Genomic DNA, 19278 nt, shown 5'->3' on the forward strand with positions numbered 1-19278 from the left:
AGAACATTAGCTCTCAAAAGAGCTGTTTTGGTGGTGCTTTTCAGCAACAAATATCAGCAAGGAACAAGCTAACAAGAGCTTAACTAATCTTTCCCTTTCTCTGCAGCAACCTCTCTCCCTTCTCTCACTAAAACAGCAACAGGTCATCATTGGGGAAAAGCAGCTTGTTGTTCTGTGTGAGGAGTCTGACAGTGAGTGAGGAGGGGGGAGGCAGGAGAGCAGCAGTGTTTCATTAGACTTGCGCAGCAGAAGGGAGGAGGTGGCACTGCTGTCCTGACTGAGGAGGAATGGAGTGGCTGAGGGTGAGCAATTTGTATGTCACAGACTCACAGCCAGCCAGTGTGCTATTGTGTGACTGCAGCAAGTCACATGAAAACATTAAATGTAGCAGAGTAAATTGTCGGGTGCTGTGCGATCATTCCAAGTCGGGGGTGGGGGTTGGCAGGGAGAGGGGGTTGGCGCATCCTCACAAGTTTGCCTCAGGCGGCAAACACACTAGAACTGGCCCTGGATGGGGGGCTATTTATTACTAGAGGCCCCTTTGACTATCCATACTGGCAAGCTACCTAATACTGGGGGTACCTTTGGTTACCTTTATTGGGGAGCACTTCTGGCTGCCAATACTGGGGGACTTCCTAGTACTGGGGGTACCTCTGGCTACCAATACTGGGGTGTTGCCTAATTCTGGGAGTCTACTTCTAGCTACCTAAAATTGTTGGTGTGTGGGAGGAGTGAGGGCACAAAAGTGCCTTGTCATTTTTTGTGGGGGACTGTTGCTATGTGGCCCCCTGGTTTCTAGCCACGCCCCTGACAGGGACGCGCCGATTCTTTGCACTTCTGCTCGCACATCTCCCCCATCACATCCATTAAGCAGCCTTTTCTCTGACTATTACTCTCATTTACTCTCATTTGCTTCTCTCCCATCTTCCTTTTGTTCTGTTGATTTTATGAACTTGTTATTTTTAGCCGGTGATGTAAACCCACCTATACATTATTATTGCGCTGGAAATTCATTAACTGTAATCTTTGCTCGCCTGTCAATGTTCTTGATGGAACATATGGGCCATATGCCAGTATTTGCAGATAATTAAGTGAAAAATCTACATGTGTGAAATGATTTACTCCAGCCTGTCAGCACGTTCCTATTTGAGGAGGACCTGTCATCGTTATGTTAAATCCGGATGCCATCCAAAACTTATTTTTTTTAAGAGTTAAGATACATATGTACACACACTAGATTACTGTGACTGCAAAGTATGGACCGGGGAATGTGAGGAGTAATAGGGGTGTGATGTGTGTCATGTGACTGCACAGTATGGGCCGGGGAATGTGAGATGTAATAGGGATGTGATGTGTGTTATGTGACTGCACAGTATGGACCAGGGAATGTGAGAAGGGATAGGGGTGTGCAGGGCCGGTTCAAGTAACAATGGGGCCCTAGGGCAAGATTAGCTTGGGGGCCCCCCAACAGACACCACCCTGACCAAAAAGCGTCATCAGAGGCCCTTTGTTGCAGCCAAATTTCCCTCCTGGGCCCCTGAGCTGTCTGCTGACCCTCCCCCAATCATCCCCCAACTTAACAGACTCTGCAGTGTCCCTGGGGAGCAACAGTTCAGATGGGGGAGGGACAACTTGGGGGCCCCTACAGGCTCTGGGGCCCTGGGGCAACTGACTATTTTTTCCTATGGTAGCTCCGGCCCTGGGGGTGTGATGTGTGTCATGTGACTGCACAGTATGGACCAGGGAATGTGAGATGTAATAGGGGTGTGATGTGTGTCATGTGACTGCGCAGTATGGACCAGGGAATGCGAGAAGGAATAGGGGTGTGGTGTGTCATGTGACTGCACAGTATGGTCCGGGGAATGATGTGTGTCATGTGACTGCACAGTATGGACCAGGGAATGTGAGCAGGAATAGGGGTGTGGTGTGTCATGTGACTGCACAGTATGGTCCGGGGAATGTGAGATGTAATAGGGGTGTGATGTGTGTCATGTGACTGTGCAGTATGGTCCGGGAAATGTGAGATGTAATAGGGGTGTGGTGTGTCATGTGACTGCACAGTATGGTCCGGGGAATGTGAGATGTAATAGGGGTGTGATGTGTGTCATGTGACTGCACAGTATGGACCGGGGAATGTGAGCAGGAATAGGGGTGTGATGTGTGTCATGTGACTGCACAGTATGGTCCGGGGAATGTGAGATGTAATAGGGGTGTGATGTGTGTCATGTGACTGCACAGTATGGTCCGGGGAATGTGAGAGATAATAGGGGTGTGATGTGTGTCATGTGACTGCACAGTATGGACCGGGGAATGTGAGAAGGAATAGGGGTGTGATGTGTGTCATGTGACTGCACAGTATGCATGCAATGAGTTATGAACACTCTATATAGGCAGTATACACATCGCATTCTCATTCTTCCTCACATTTGTTTTGTTATTGATGCGAAGCAGACTTTGGGGATAGTTGCCTCAAATCAAACCCAGCGTACCCCATTTTCAGAAATGGCAGCTAAGAGCGTTCGGAGCAACCACTAGGATTGTTGTAGAGGGAAAAATTAATTTCATCTTCTACTAAATAAATATCTTTCACTGCCATTTTCACTGCAAATTTCCTCCATCCCCCACAATACCCCCTCCATACATAACTCATATTCTTACAGCACCCTTCCCTACTTATTGGCTTAAAGTGGGATTGTCAGCCATAAAATCAAATTCCACCCACTGTTCTGTGTTTATTATGTAGTCTACATGCAGTCTGCATTGCAAGCATTCTAATATAATCATAAAGGTTTCTGCCGTGATGAATCTTATCTCAGTCAGCTTGACTCCATTCTGGTACATTGCCGGGGAGAAGGAAAGCTTGTTATATCCCCTCCCTTTATTTCTGCTCTTCACTGATTGGCTGAGGGCAGTTCAGTGTGAAAGGAGGCTGAGAAGGGAAATACACCTCACCCCATCTGCAGGACCTGCAGAAATACAATCTATGCTGTGCTCACAATGCACAGTGCTGTGCTGTGCTTACCAAACAAGCTAGATATGACAGAGCAGATTTTAGGAGAAATAAAAGTGTAAGGGAGGAAATGACAACAGGGTTGGCTTCAGTCAGAGGCAGTAAAGATGGAACATGCCTGGAATAGTTTTCTCTTTATTTACTATATAAAATTAACTGAAATCAAAGGGTGGACAGTACAATACAGATGTTATATAAATAGAAAAGGTATTTATCCACTTAGATGTATCCCTGCTGCTTTAATGCAACCCACTCGATGCAAAATGTATGCTTAAAATTCGCTACACGCACCTCTTAAAATGACAGAAATTTAAAGTGAGTTGATCAGAGGCTACAATACTTTTCTTTAAAATCCTGGGAATATCTCACCGTGTTCCATCGCCGAGAATTTCTCGCTAAATCTGTGGAGCTGTGACAAGGCGCTATTAAAATCCCCCTGGCAGAAATATTATCTGCAGCTAATGAGGTCTGGCCGCTGTCAGTTCTCCCACCTACAATAAGCGCAGCCGATCGGTTTCTGCATAATGACAAGAAGAATTGCGCGGGGTCAGAGGTCTCCCTGTTAAAACTGGAAAATTTGCACAAATCTACAATATTCCTTTTTCTGCCCTATTTTATTAAATGTAACATTTTACAAAGATTGTTTAAAAAAAGGTCCTTATTAAAATTGTGAGAGAGAGAAAAAAATCCTTGTTTCCTTAACCAATCGGGTGGAAGAGTTCTAATAAAAGTGCAGTGGGCGAAGCGGATTGCTGAAACGGGCCAGAATGCAGTCCGGTAACTCGCTAGGGACTGGTCTGCTGCAGAAGAGGCTGATGGGAATTGTGACATCACTGGAAAAGTCACCTGACTGCAGATTATTCCTCGAGTAGAGACCAGTAAGATCACTGCAATAAAAGTAATCTTTATAGTAACATCACTATATCCACAAGAGGCTAGTGACAGCACTAAATCCACAAGAGGTGTAACGATCGGTGTAACACAGAGAGGGTCTGATTACCGGTGATCTGCAGTATCACCGAGAATACAGAATATACCAGATTATTGATGATCTGCAGAATCACCGATAATCAGATATATCTACTAACCTCTGGACACCTGAGTGATGAGAGTGTTTGGTGCAACAGTAATACTTTGAGGAAAGCACCTGTAAGATAGGTACTAAACAGTAAGAGCTACTGCTATGGATCAGAATCCTTTCACAGGTCTGATGCTCCCCAAGGGGCGGAGCCAGACTGACACAGTGGGAAGGACAAAGCGAGAGTGAGACCAAAGGTGCAGTGTCACTGATAGGTTAGTGAACTATCTCCAACTGGGAAGATAGTTCTCGAGGTCGGACAGGCCAGGTCGGCAACAGATAGACAGATCAGGTACAGAGACAGGAGACGGATGCAGATACCAGGGACTAGCCGAGTTCAGCAACAGAGTATCAGAAGGACAAGGTACAAAATCAGAGATCAGAAGAATGGTCAGGAAAGCAGAACATATAACAGATAATCAACAATGCCTAAGCTTGAGTGTGAGCTCCAAGATCCTCACACTCCAGGGACTAGACTAGAATATAACAAATAATACAGATGGTACTCAATTCCTAGACTAAGGTGTGAGTTCCTTGGCCGTCAACACCTTGGAAACTGGTCTAGATAATAATACAGATAATAACAGAATTCCTAGGCTAAGGTGTGAGCTCCGTGATCATCAACACCTACGAAACTGTCTAATACACACAGATACTGACAAGGTCTGAGTGCTACCATGTAGTGATCGCAACGCCAGACACCAGATGAATGACCAGCATCCAGTATATATACACTGGAGCTCTCCAGCGCCACCCTTAAGTGCTGGACCAATGAGAGTAGCTGCAATAGTCAGGTGACCGGCTTGGTCAGCTGACCCTCTTCTGACTGCCATAAAGGCCCTGCCTCTCTGCGCGCGCGCGCGCGTCCTCCTAAACCAGTGTGGACTATCAGTCCCAGCCACACCAGTCATGTGTTGTAATGTTGTTGCTGTATGGGATGCGGAATCCGCCGCCACGCTGTCTGAGCGTGCGGCGTTTCCTCCGCATTCCGCCTTACTGAGAGAAGCAGGCCCATGCGAGCAGCTGGCCGCATTGGATGCAGAATCCGCCGCCCTGTAGTTAGAGCATGCGGCGGTTTCTCCGCGTTTCAACTGCGTCCCAACTGCCATGTCAAACGCGGAATCAGCCGCCTCACTCTGAGTATTGGCGGCGGCTTTTCCGCGTTTTCTCACAAGAGGCTAGTGACATCACTATATCCACATGAGGCTAGTGACATCACTAAATCCACAATAGGCTAGGGACATCACTATATCCACGAGAGGCTAGTGACATCACTAAATCTACAAGAGGACAGTGACATCACAGAATATCCTAGAGGCTAGTGACATCACAATACAAGAGGATAGTGACATCACAGAATATCCTAGAGGCTAGTGACATCACAATCTACAAGAGGATAGCGACATCACAGAATACACAAAAGGCTAGTAACAGCACTAAATCCACAAGAGGCTAGTGACAGCACTAAATCCACAAGAGGCTAGTGACATCACTAAATCCACAAGAGGCTAGTGACAGCACTAAATCCACAAGAGGCTAGTGACATCACTACATCCAGAAGAGGCTAGTGACAGCACTAAATCCACAAGAGGCTAGTGACAGCACTAAATCCACAAGAGGCTAGTGACAGCACTAAATCCACAAGAGGCTAGTGACAGCACTAAATCCACAAGAGGCTAGTGACATCACTAAATCCACAAGATGCTAGTGACATCACTAAATCCACAAGATGCTAGTGACATCACTAAATCCACAAGATGCTAGTGACATCACTAAATCCACAAGATGCTAGTGACATCACTAAATCCACAAGATGCTAGTGACATCACTAAATCCACAAGATGCTAGTGACATCACTAAATCCACAAGATGCTAGTGACATCACTAAATCCACAAGAGGCTAGTGACAGCACTAAATCCACAAGAGGCTAGTGACAGCACTAAATCCACAAGAGGCTAGTGACATCACTAAATCCACAAGAGGCTAGTGACAGCACTAAATCCACAAGAGGCTAGTGACAGCACTAAATCCACAAGAGGCTAGTGACATCACTAAATCCACAAGATGCTAGTGACATCACTAAATCCACAAGATGCTAGTGACATCACTAAATCCACAAGATGCTAGTGACATCACTAAATCCACAAGATGCTAGTGACATCACTAAATCCACAAGATGCTAGTGACATCACTAAATCCACAAGATGCTAGTGACATCACTAAATCCACAAGATGCTAGTGACATCACTAAATCCACAAGAGGCTAGTGACATCACTAAATCCACAAGATGCTAGTGACATCACTAAATCCACAAGATGCTAGTGACATCACTAAATCCACAAGAGGCTAGTGACAGCACTAAATCCACAAGAGGCTAGTGACAGCACTAAATCCACAAGAGGCTAGTGACATCACTAAATCCACAAGAGGCTAGTGACAGCACTAAATCCACAAGAGGATAGTGACAGCACTAAATCCACAAGAGGCTAGTGACATCACTATATCCACACGAGGCTAGTGACATCACTAAATCCGCACGAGGCTAGTGACATCACGATATCCACAAGAGACTAGTGACATCACTATATCCACAAGAGGCTAGTGACAGCACTAAATCCACAAGAGGCTAGTGACATCACTATATCCACAAGAGGCTAGTGACATCACTATATCCACAAGAGGCTAGTGACATCACTATATCCACAAGAGGCTAGTGACATCACAATCTACAAGAGGATAGTGACATCACTATATCCACAAGAGGCTAGTGACATCACAATCTACAAGAGGATAGTAACATCACGGAATACACAAAAAGCTAGTGGCATCACTAAATCCACAAAAGGCTAGTGACATCACTAAATCCACAAAAGGCTAGTGACATCACTAAATCCACAAAAGGCTAGTGACATCACTAAATCCACAAAAGGCTAGTGACATCACTAAATCCACAATAAACTAGTGGCGTCACTAAATCCACAAGAGGCTAGCGACAGCACTAAATCCACAATAGGCTAGTGACATCACTACATTAACATCAATACATTCACTAGAACGGAGACAAATGACATCACCAAATTCACTAGAAGCCAGTGACTGTTTCCACTACAAGGGGATTCTGGATGCAGAAAAACCGACTCCAATGAATGCCTATGTTTCCACTAAACGCGATTTTTCTGATGCAGATTTCCCATAGGCATTCTTTGGAGACAGTTTTCTGCATCCAGAGTCTGCCTGTAGTGGAAACCGACCCTAAATCTTCAGTCCACTAACCTAGGACCAGAAATTGCCCCTTGTGATGAAAATGGCAGCAAATGAGCCAATCACATTACATTTGGGTTCTCAGCCTCTCCTGATGCAGAGTGACCACTGATGACAGGAAGTCACCACACGCGACAGAATATGGAAGAGGGCAGCGGCATATAGGGAAGCTCAATCGGATTCCCGCAGAATTGGAATTTCTGCATTTCCTATCGGCATGCGGAAAACGGAGATTGGAAATCAGAATTCCGTGGAAATCCGATTTACCGCAGCTCTGTAATTTTTGCCCAATCACAGAGCTCGGAAGCCTTGGACAAATCAGAGAATGGAGAATTTTTCTGCGGTAATTTTAGACCAATCACAAGAATGATTTCCATTTTTTCTTCCATCCCTAGTGTTGTAGCAATAGGGGATGCAGAGGTTGTGACCGCACCGGGGCCCCTGGACCAGAGGGGCACACTAGGGGCCCTCCGTCACTCATCATATTAGCTTATGAATGGTGCTATGCTGGTAATGAACACCTCTATGTGTGCATTGCATAGTAGTAATCCTAACTGTTTCTTTAAAAACACCTCTCTGCTGGCACTGCAGCTGTCCTTGGTAGGTTTTGGGGCTACATATCCATACAGTGGTTGGGGCCCCATGTAAACCTCGCACTGGGGCCCCAAGCTCTTTAGTTAAAAGGGGGCAGAGAGCAGGGGCATTGCTAGCCCTGAAGATCAAGGTGATATGTAGACATTCTTTAATTAAAAGATAATAATAATAATTTATAACCATCTATTGATTGTGATTGATACAAATTAAATGGTACAGAAATATTATGTAGCTAGTATTGTAAATGTTATATATACCCATGACTGGGCGTATAAGACGACCCCCCAACTTTTCCAGTTAAAATATAGAGTTTGGAATATACTCACCGTATAAGACTCCCCCCCCCCCCCCTTTCCCTTCAACACTCACCACATACAAAAAAAAAAAAAAGAATTCATATACTGGTGCTATGTATGAACATATACTGGTGCTGTACTGTATGTGGTACCCAGTATATAACAGTATACAGGTGACTGAACCTCCCTAAAGGTGGCAACCCACGATACAATAAAATTATCCGATTTTACGGCAATTCGATAAAAATGATCGGATCTCCCAAAAAAAGCTTTTTTTTTCATTCGACTGAAAAATCCAATCGGATTTCCATTTTCATCGATTTTTATCGATCCGGAATGCCAGATATTTTTCTTCAATCTTTCTAAAGATTGTATGGTGTGTGTTAGATTGTCCATTTATTAATATACACACCCTAGCAATTTTCTCAGAGTTTCCAATCATTTTTATCATAATTGGGGAAAAATTGAACATAGGTGTGTGGTACATTGGTCATATTTTTTGAAATGTTACAATCAGTCAGAAAAATTGTTTGCAATTCTTAAATTGAACAGATATTTTAAAAATTGTATGGTGTGTGGCCACCTTTAGTCGATTGGTCAGCTCTACCTGTTTCCAAGTGGATTGGTCAGCTCACCCTATTTATCAGAATGGTATGGAAGAATAGATTGTGCTTTGCCCATAAAATACACCTCTTTCACCCTTCTGGCCCGCCCTTGTATCCTATTTACCTCCTTCTCTGCCTCTCAGATCTCGCACATGCAGTAACAGGATAGGGCGGGCCAGACAGGTGGAAGAGGCGTGTTTTATGAACACAGTGCGATCTCTTTCTTCCATACCCTGGGCGTCCCAGACCTTGCAGCATGAGCAATGAGCTCCTCCCAGCATATGCGGCGAACGCCGAATCTCCAGCACCTGGTAATTAAACATCAGCATGTGGCGTTACGCCCATTGGGTATCAGCACCATGTATCACCCGGCATCAATGAAACCCAGCCTATGAGACGGCCCTGACTTTTCAGATTTTCAAGGGTTAAAAAGTTGTCTTATACGCCAGAATATATACAGAGTGTGTATATATAGTGCTAATTATCTGGTACCCAGGAAAACATTAAAGTATTTGAATATATATATATATATATATATATATATATATATATATATATATATATATATATATATATATACACACACACAGTGGCCGTATTTAGCAGTGTGGAATAGCGCTCATAGCATCTGTTAGTAATTACATCTACTGAAAAAAAAAATACCTTTCAGTTTAGAAAAAAAAAATTACAAAGCTCTGTCACTTAAATACTGTTTTTTAGCAACATTAAAAGGCTTGTAGCTTGTCATGTGTGGGCATGTAAAATTAATTTTCTTTTTTATCTCGCCTGGAAACGGAAAATAAAGACGCCCAATTATACAAAGGGATGGGTAGAAAAAAATCTCAAGTGTTTATAGTGATCAGCAGTTAAAAAGGCTTCAACACAAGAAAATGGAACATGGATTTAATTCGTGAAACTGTTTTTTTTTTCTCCCGCTTTAATTTCCACTCCTTTCACGTTAACTCTTCGGCTTTCAGACACATCAGCCCAGTTCTAGACAGCACTTTCTCGCAGCTGTAGAGTTAACATAATTTTCCTTTGAGATAATGATGGTGTTTTGCAATTGCTAATCCTGCAATTTTTTTCTTGGAAATTTAGCCAACCTTAAATGTGACAATCAGTTTCCTCTTTCCCAATAAACTCCCCCCCCCCCTTCCTTTCCCCATCTATGATTTCTCACCACCCCCTCCAGTTTTTCTTTTCACATGGATTAAGTGTGATACAGTTACTTCTTCTCTCAATATGTTTTGTGTGCATGTGTGTTTTTTTCTCTCCAGATTTCAAAAAGGGGAGTGTTTTGTCGACAGGAATGAGGATGACATATTTGTCTCTCTTTGGGGTGGGAAGATAGCAGAGATGTTCATATGAAAATAAAAACCAGGGCTCCTCGGCGATGATGGCGTACACCCACTCGCACATCATGGCATCAAGAAGGCATCCGCCTAGCAGAGTCATCATAGAACTGGATGAGTACAGCTCCAACCCAACACAGGCATTCACATTCTACAATATCAACCAGGGAAGGTTCCAGCCACCGCATGTGCAAATGTGAGTACGATATGTCCCCGAAGAATTTTTTAATATTATTTTTATTTATTGATTACATATACTTCAAAGAAAAATGTATAGGTGACATATGTGTAGATTTTCTTCTTCTTAAGATGTGTGAATATGTGGTGTATTGTGGAACATAATATTCATGGACTTTTCAGAAATTTGGGAGTAATGTCTTGGAAATGTCCACATGCTTAATTTTTTTTTTTTAAAGTTTAATGCAAATACATTTTATTTAAAATAAGTGATTAAAAAATATATAAAAATTTCACATATATGTCTAGATAGCCAACTATGGGCCTTAATGTGACAAAGACCCAAAAATGTCACCTCGTGGTCCATTACCAAGAGAGTTAGCCAGTCAATCTGAGTACAATTGCCAGAATCCAAAACACAGAGGATTTGATTAGTATAAACCTTTATTATTTCTAAGAGAGGAAAAGTTAATTGAGCATTTATAGAACTTTACAACCTTACAGCATGACATAGCATGGGCTGGTCATACGCCAGTTACATTGTTGTAATGATGATACTTTCCAATCTTTTTCCTTCCCATGTCTAGGTTGACGTATGCTTTTTGATGTTTCATGTGCTGTTGAGGAAAGTTTTGGGAGGCGGGAAAGGAGGGGGGGGGGGGGAGCAAGTTCAACCATGCTGTATCTATTGTTACCTTCTGAGTAAATTTATTTAGCAATACATATTTTGGAAAACTGAATTTAAAAGAATGTTCACCTAAGAAGCTCAAAATTAATTTGCAGAAATAAAAATGTTCTAATACATATAAAGTTTCTACATAAGTATTTTTAATAGGTATTTTGGAAAACCTAAATAAAATCCCTATAAGTATAAAGCTATTATCCCCTTAAACATTTTAGAGTTATTTTTTAGCGATAGTATAAATTGCTAAACCCTAATCTATATTTTAAGAAATAAGTATACAGTGAGTGAGGATTTCTTTATTCACTGTAATTGACAAGCTAGTAAAGTTGAATTCAGAACAATGAATTCTAGTTAATTTCCCAAACATCTTGTAAATACATTAAATGGCAGCCTGCAAAAAAAAATTACATTTGAATAGCTAACTTCATGGTAGAAAGATTCATTAAGAGGAAAATTGAATTGGGAATTTCATTTTTTTCCACAAATTTTGAATCAGGATGATACCATTTATTGGCTAACTTAGAGATGGATAAACAGTGAGCTTTCGACTTATAAAAAGCCTTCGTCGGACTGGTTCAAATAGGAGATAAAACCAAATACTTGTATAAGAATTTTACCCATTGTGTCTCCATCTGAAACATTCTCGGATATTTTTCCTCAAGCTTTTCATGTCAGCAAAACTTCAACCGGTGAAGTTATTGTCTGCCAAAGTAAGAAATTATTTTTATGGAGGTTTTGAAAAATATATATTACGCACCATAAAAATGTCTATGTGCATCTGTGATAAATAAGAAGTAAAGAAGAAGTTGTGCTTGCTTGTCTTGGACAATAAAAACACCAGTGTCTATATAAAACTAAATCAAAACCGTACATTATTTTAAAATGATGTACGCACACTGCATGTTTTTTTTATTTCCATAAGAGGAATAGAGATATATCAAATCAATACCACATACATTTATGGCTACAAACAATTTTTTTTTCAAAGCTCTCTCTTGCGTTAGGTAAGTGAGACAGAATCTGAGCTGATGAAAAAAAATGTTTTTGAAAGCTTGACTATTTTTCTTAATTTGAGCATTTATTTACCTCCATTAAGGCTTTTTAAGGCTTTTTAATTTTCCATGAAAAATCCTAATAAAATTAAGTGTGCCTTAATATTCCCCTTTTTCCGTAATAGTGACAATTTGTGTAAGATAAATCTTTACTGCAGGTTTTTCTGAATACAACATTGTTATATTTTATTCTTAGCTTAAGAACTATGTCACTGCATGTTAGCAATAAAAATGTCTTCGTAACTATTAACATTACAATGTGAGTATATATAACAAGTCAAGCAGTGATTTATAAAGCAAGTTACAGTTTTATGCATTACTCTAGAGATGGCAAAATAACAGTACATAAAGGTTTTACATAAGTCTTGATATAAAAAAACTCTGGGAGGAATTTATCAAGTATGGTTGTGGAGTGATTAGAAAAATATATTGTGTGAAGAAAGATGCTAATCATTATACATGTTAGGATTTGGAATGGTGTTTCTCTGCCTATGTGGCTTTTGGATTTCTGACAAGTTCATATAGGCCCCGGCCTAGGGCAGCTAATCTGAAGGCGGTAGCAGGCCACTCATGTTAAGTCAGATGTACAATGGCATTACATTGTCATCTGCTGTTTTTTTTTAATTTTTTTTTATTTAAGTGTAATTTGTTGAAAAACAGTTCCTCTAAGTCAATTCCGGATTTTGTAAACTTTAGTAAAAGGAAGAATATACCTTAAAAGGTAATTACCCTAATCAACTCTCCCCTCAACACTGGCCTTACCTGCTACCATTCATCCATGGGTCTCAGGGGTTTGACTACTTGCTTTCACATCTATACTGGCATTAAGTGGCACAGCTCTCTTTTAAGTGTTTTTTTCACAAGTATGTGTTAAAGGAAACCAGAGATGAACGCTTTGGCACAAAAACAAACATATCACCCGATAGATTTTACATAAAATATGCTATACCTGATATTTTCGCCGCTCTGGAGTGCTGTCTTTTACTAAAACTCCACGCAAAACACAGTTAATCAGAAAAGCATATTATTTAGTGGGCTGTGTGCAAAATGAAATCACCATTTCTAAAAACCTCTTATGACTAACAAACATAGATTAAAAAAACCCAACATTTTTCAATATACCCTTACATTAGCAGACACAGGCATAAGCTCCTTCGTTGGCACCAGCAGCTCCTCCCATCTCATCACAGCTCTCTGTGATGCTGCAAGTATACAGAACAGGAAATCAGAGCTCAGCTATAATGATTCCTGAATGCTTAGTCAGGGATTTTATCAGGGCTGATAACAACCAGGCTGAGCAGTGAAGGATGAAACAGAGAGCAGGGTAGGTGTTTTCTCTAATGTTCCCACTGATATATATGGTAAAATACACGAGGGTGCTTCGTCTCTGGTACACTTTAAAGAGACTGTCTTTGTGTTAACAGTCTTAACCCATGGGCTGATTTTTTTTTTTGTTAATCAATTTATTTTTTTGTGAAATTTTATATTTGTTGAGAAAAAAAAATTCCTACAAGTCAGCGTAAAATTTGCAAATTTTAATGAAAAGATACACATATTTAAAGAGACTCTGTAACAAAATTTTCATCCTTATTTCTTCTATCCTATAAGTTCCTATTCCTGTTCTAATGTGGTATGTCTTACTGCAGCGATTCCTAGTTGTACAGTGGCTGTATTATCTCTGTTATCTAATCTAATCTTCTTTTCTCTGACGGCTTTGTCAGGCTCAGGCACTCAGGCAGGAATCTGCTGCTCTGCTGTGATAGGATAGAAGCTATACACACCCTCTCCATGCCTCCTGCAGGCTCTGTGTGAGTCACAGACTGAGCTTAACTGAGCCTATCACAAGCTTTTAGCAGCCATGTCTTTTGTTTGTAAACACTGCCTAAAACTGGCAATTACAAGCCAGGATCACAGCAGGGAGTGGCAGAAACAGCACAGAGGGGCCCAGGAGAACATAATGAATAGAATGGTATGCTTTTTATTGTAAGAATTTTAGATTACAGATTCTCTTTAAGAAGTGCCCCATTCTGATCATACCTTCTGTCCTCTTGCCTCCTGCTACTTGAATAATAGCCCCTGGTACCTGCTTCCATACATTTGCATTTGCAGGTGCTAGGGGCCAGCCAATCACATAACCTGTGTCTATTTACTTACTGCATACATTTTCCTCCAGCCATTAGGTGGCAACGTGCTGTAGATTGTAGATGTCCTCCCTTCAGTGTAGAGTCTGTCTTCACTACAAAAGTGGTATTTGTGATAGCATACTTTATTACTCCAGGACAGCTGAAGTGAGAAGAATATGGATGCTGCCATATTTATTTCCTTTTAAAGAGGAACTCCAGTGAAAATAATGTAATAAAAAAGTGCTTCATTTTTACAATAATTATGTATAAATGATTTAGTCAGTGTTTGCCCATTGTAAAATCTTTTAAATCCCTGATTTACATTCTGACATTTATTACATTGGTGACATTTTTACTGTTGGCAGGTGATGTAGCTGCTGCATACTTTTTTGGCAGTTGGAAACAGCTGTAAACAACTATTTCCCACAATGCAACAGGGTTCACAGACAGAAAACTGCCAGGAGTACCACAGTCCTCAGAGTTTCTTGTGGGAGGGGTTTCACCACAATATCAGTCATACACCGCCCCCTGATGGTCTGTTTGTGAAAAGGAATAGATTTCTCATGTAAAAGGGCGTATCAGCTACTGATTGGGATAAAGTTAAATTTTTGGTCTGAGTTTCTCTTTAACCACTTGGCGCCCACAGTGCTAACCCCCCCTAAAGACCAGGTCATTTTTTGCAGTGCTAAGGAGCCCAGCGATCGGACTCACCTCCTTTTTTTTGTCCCTAAGGGGACATGCCGCCGGACTGGTCCGATCGCTGCGGCCGTTTATTTTTTTTTTCACAGCCTCTATGAGGCTCTCTCTCTCTCCCTCCTCCCTCCCTCCCCTTCCCTCCTCCCCTCCGCCATCAGAATTGGAACAGGATGGTGATCCGTCCTGCTCCTCCTCTCATAGGCATCAGCTTATGAGAGGACGGTACTCCCCGGCCAATCAGAGACCGGGGATCACCGATCTTGTACAGCGCTGCCAGGGACCGCAACGCTGTACAGTTGTAAACAAAGGGGATTTCTTTCCCCTTTCGTTTACAAGCAGCTTGCTACCCGCGATCAGTGGCTAGCAGGCTAATCCCGGAACTCCGTTCCATGAAGTGGCAGGGAACGATCGCGCATGCGCGCAGACGTTCCCTGTGAAACTACAGCCCCAGGACTTGACGCCAATTGGCGTTAAGCGGCCCTGGGGCTGCCGCCATAGTCACGCCCATTGGCTTGAGGCGGTCTTCTCTTCAAGTAGTTTTAAACAATACCAGTTGCCTGACAGCCCTACTGATCTATTTGGCTACAGAAGTGTCTGAACAACACCAGAATCAAGCATGCAGTTAATCTTGTCAGATCTGACAATAATGTCAGACAGGCCTGATCTGCTGCATGCTTGTTCGGGGTCTATGGCTAACCTTATTCGAGGCAGAGGATCAGCAAGACAGCCAGGCAATATACTGTACATTGATGAAAAGAAAATAAATATGGCAGCCTCCATATCTCTCTTACTCCAGTTGTCCTTTAAGCTTCTATCTGGCTTTAACATGCATACAACTGTATAGAGTTTTAGCATAACCTAGAGTTTTAGCCTACTGCCCCCACCCCCCCTGCCCCAGAAAAAATAAACAAATAAATCGAATTGGGCAGTGTGTACTGGGCCATGATTGCAAGGGGCTGAAATTTACACTTATTGGCCATCTTAGAATCTCATGGACAGGGACGGATCTAGGGTGTGGGGGAGGCAAGCGGGTATCTTGCCCCAGGCGCAGTTTGTTGAATTTTTTAAAAAGGCGGCAAAATGAATGGCAGTTTAGGCGCCAAAACCTGACCTTGCCCCAGGCGCAACTTGGTCTTGATCCGTTCCTGCTCATGGATGGCTGGAAATTTAAATGGAAAGATAATTTTTAATAATATAAAACTGCAAAATGATTCATGCAGTGGGATGTTTAACCACTTCACCCCAAGGTGGCTTTTACCCTAATGGACAAGAGCGATTTTCACCTTTCAGTGCTCATCCCTTTCATTTGCCAATAGCTTAATCACTACTAATCACAATGAAATGATCTATATCTTGTTTTTTCACCACCAATTTGGCTTTTTGGGATTGATATTTGTTTTCAGTAATTTCTTCTTTTTTTTTTGGTATGCATTTTAAAGGGAAAAACAAGGAGAAAATGAAAAAAAAATACACTATTTCTCCAATTTCATCCCCTATAGTTTTAATATAAACACTGCTACTGTGCATAAAACCCACACATTGTATCTGCCTATTTGTTCTGGTTATCACAAGATTTTAACCTCCCTGGCGGTGCATTTCTGTCTGGAATTAGGAGTCAAAAGCGGTACATTTTTTTCTAGAATTTTCGGCCTCCAATTCTCAAGTCATAATTTACCAAAATATGACAGAATAAAAGCCTGGTAAACATTCTGCATATAAAAAAAAGACTAGAACACAAACTTTGTGAATTAATTACATTTATGAAGACACTTAAAAATTTTGAAACTGCACAAATTAGAGAGTAGTCAAAATCAGGGCAACAATCGGTAACAATATGGCAGAAGCACTTAGCTCAGAAGCATTTGGGAACCAAATGGCTATATTGTTACTATCCTGTGCTTTAAAATAAGCTTTTCTGCCATCTCTGCCATGGCAGTCAGGTGACATGGGGAGAGATCAAATTACAACTTGTAAAAAGAGACAAATGAGGCTAAACTCTCTCTATATATACATGTACATACAAACATGTACATACAAACATGTACATACATACATGTACATACATATATACATCTACATCAGGCGCGGAGCTAGGGGGGGTCGGGGTAGGACAAGTGCCCCGGGGCGCCGGGTCCCCAAGGGCGCCCAGCTGAGCTTCGGTTTTTTTTTTTTTTCTTGCGGGGGGTGAGGGGAGCAGCGCAGAGAAGAGAGAGAGCTGTGCGGACGGTGGGGAAGGGGGGCCATCTCCCCCCTCCTTCCCTCACCTTAGGTGCTCTCTCTCTCCCTCGCTGTCCCCTCCAATGTCTGTCCGGTGGCTGGCAGCGGCGGGCGGAACTCACCTCCGTCTCGCTCCAGCGCCGGCCGGAAGTTCGGGTGCGCAGCCGCTGCTCTGGTCTGGACCAGACCAGAGTAGTGGCAGATCCATCCGGCGCTGCGACGAGACGGAGGTAAGTTCCGCCCGCCGCTGCCAGCCACCGGACAGACATTGGAGGGGACAGCGAGGGAGAGAGAGCAGCTCTTCTCTGCGCTGCTCCCCTCCTGCTGGGGAGGGGGACACCTGGCTGACCTGGCTACCTACTCTGGGCACCTATACCTCTGGCTACCTACTCTGGGCACATATACCCCTGGCTACCTACTCTGGGCACATATACCCCTGGCTACCTACTCTGGGCACATATACCTTACCCCTGGCTACTGGCTACCTACTCTGGGCACATATACCGCTGGCTACCTACTCTGGGCACATATACCCCTGGCTACCTACTCTGGGCACATATACCCCTGGCTACCTACTCTGGGCACATATACCCCTGGCTACCTACTCTGGGCACATATACCCCTGCCTACATATATTGGGCACATATACCCGTAACTACATATACTGGGCATATACCCCTGGCTACCTACTCTGGCCACATATAACCCTGGCTACCTACTCTGGGCACATATACCCCTGCCTACATATAATGGGCACATATACCCCTAACTACATATACTGGGCATATACCCCTGGCTACCTACTCTGGGCACATATACCCCTGGCTACCTACTCTGGGCACATATACCCCTGCCTACATATATTGGGCACATATACCCCTAACTACATATACTGGGCATATACCCCTGGCTACCTACCCTGGGCACCTATACCCCTGGCTACCTACTCTGGGCACCTATACCCCTGGCTACCTACTCTGGGCACCTATACCCCTGGCTACCTACTCTGGGCACCTATACCCCTGGCTACCTACTCTGGGCACATATACCCCTGGCTACCTACTCTGGGCACATATACCCCTGGCTACCTACTCTGGGCACATATACCCCTGGCTACCTACTCTGGGCACATATACCCCTGGCTACATATACTGGGCATATATACCCCTGGCTACATATACTGGGCATATATACCCCCTGGCCTATTCTGGGGACAACTATAGACCTGGGGCTACCTATTTTTGGGGAACCACGTCAGATTGAGTGTATTTTGGAGAACTGCTGCCAGGTGAGAGGTGTCTACCATATTAAGGAGGCATTCTACCTATTTATGTGAAATGCTGTCTATTTATGTGACTCATGACTGCTGAATTTGTCTTTTTGGGGGCCTCATGGTTACTGAATTTGTCTTGTTGGGGGCCTCATGATTTGTTGGGGGCCTCAAGATCGCTGAATTTGTCTTGTTGGGGGCCTCATGATTGCTGAATTTGTCTTGTTGGGGGCCTCATGATTGCTAAATTTTTCTTGTTGGGGGGCCTCATGATTGCTGAGTTGGTTATGTTGGGGGCCTCATGATTGCTGAATTTGTCTTGATGGGGGGGGGCTCATGATTGCTGAATTTGTCTTGGAACATGCTGGAAGGTACATACTGAGGGAGGGTGGGTGAGCGTGAGCCTGCTAACCTCCATATACATTTGGCTCCACCCATAACCACGCCCACATTTATTATGTGACCACGCCCCTTTTTGGCGCGGCAACCTTGACTTTGGGGGGGCGCATTAATAGTCTTTGTCCCCGGGCGCTGAAAATCCTAGCTACGCCTCTGATCTACATAGATGCACGTACATACATACATGTACGTACGTACGTACGTACGTACGTACATACATACATACACATACATACATACATGTATACACGTACATACATGTACGTACATACATAAATACATACATACATGTACATACATACATACATACATATATACACGTACATACATGTACGTACATACATACATACATACATACATACACGTACGTACGTACGTACGTACATACATACATACATACAGAGCCGGGACAAGGTCCTTCAACGCCCAAGGCTGAGACAGCAAAGCGCGGCCTTCCATCC

General features: G+C 42.9%; 1 protein-coding gene across 1 annotated transcript in view; it reads left to right on the forward strand.

Moving 5' to 3' along the window:
- MPPED1 (metallophosphoesterase domain containing 1) overlaps positions 1-19278 on the forward strand; it is a 114599-nt gene that overhangs the window by 13382 nt on the left and 81939 nt on the right. Inside the window, exon 2 of the mRNA XM_068273071.1 lies at positions 10124-10394. Coding sequence (XP_068129172.1) covers positions 10240-10394 — 155 coding nt within the window. The 5' untranslated portion in view covers positions 10124-10239. The remainder of the gene's footprint in view (positions 1-10123; positions 10395-19278) is intronic.

This window comes from Hyperolius riggenbachi, chromosome 3, assembly GCF_040937935.1.
Source record: "Hyperolius riggenbachi isolate aHypRig1 chromosome 3, aHypRig1.pri, whole genome shotgun sequence".
NCBI classification, from domain to species: Eukaryota; Metazoa; Chordata; class Amphibia; order Anura; family Hyperoliidae; genus Hyperolius; species Hyperolius riggenbachi.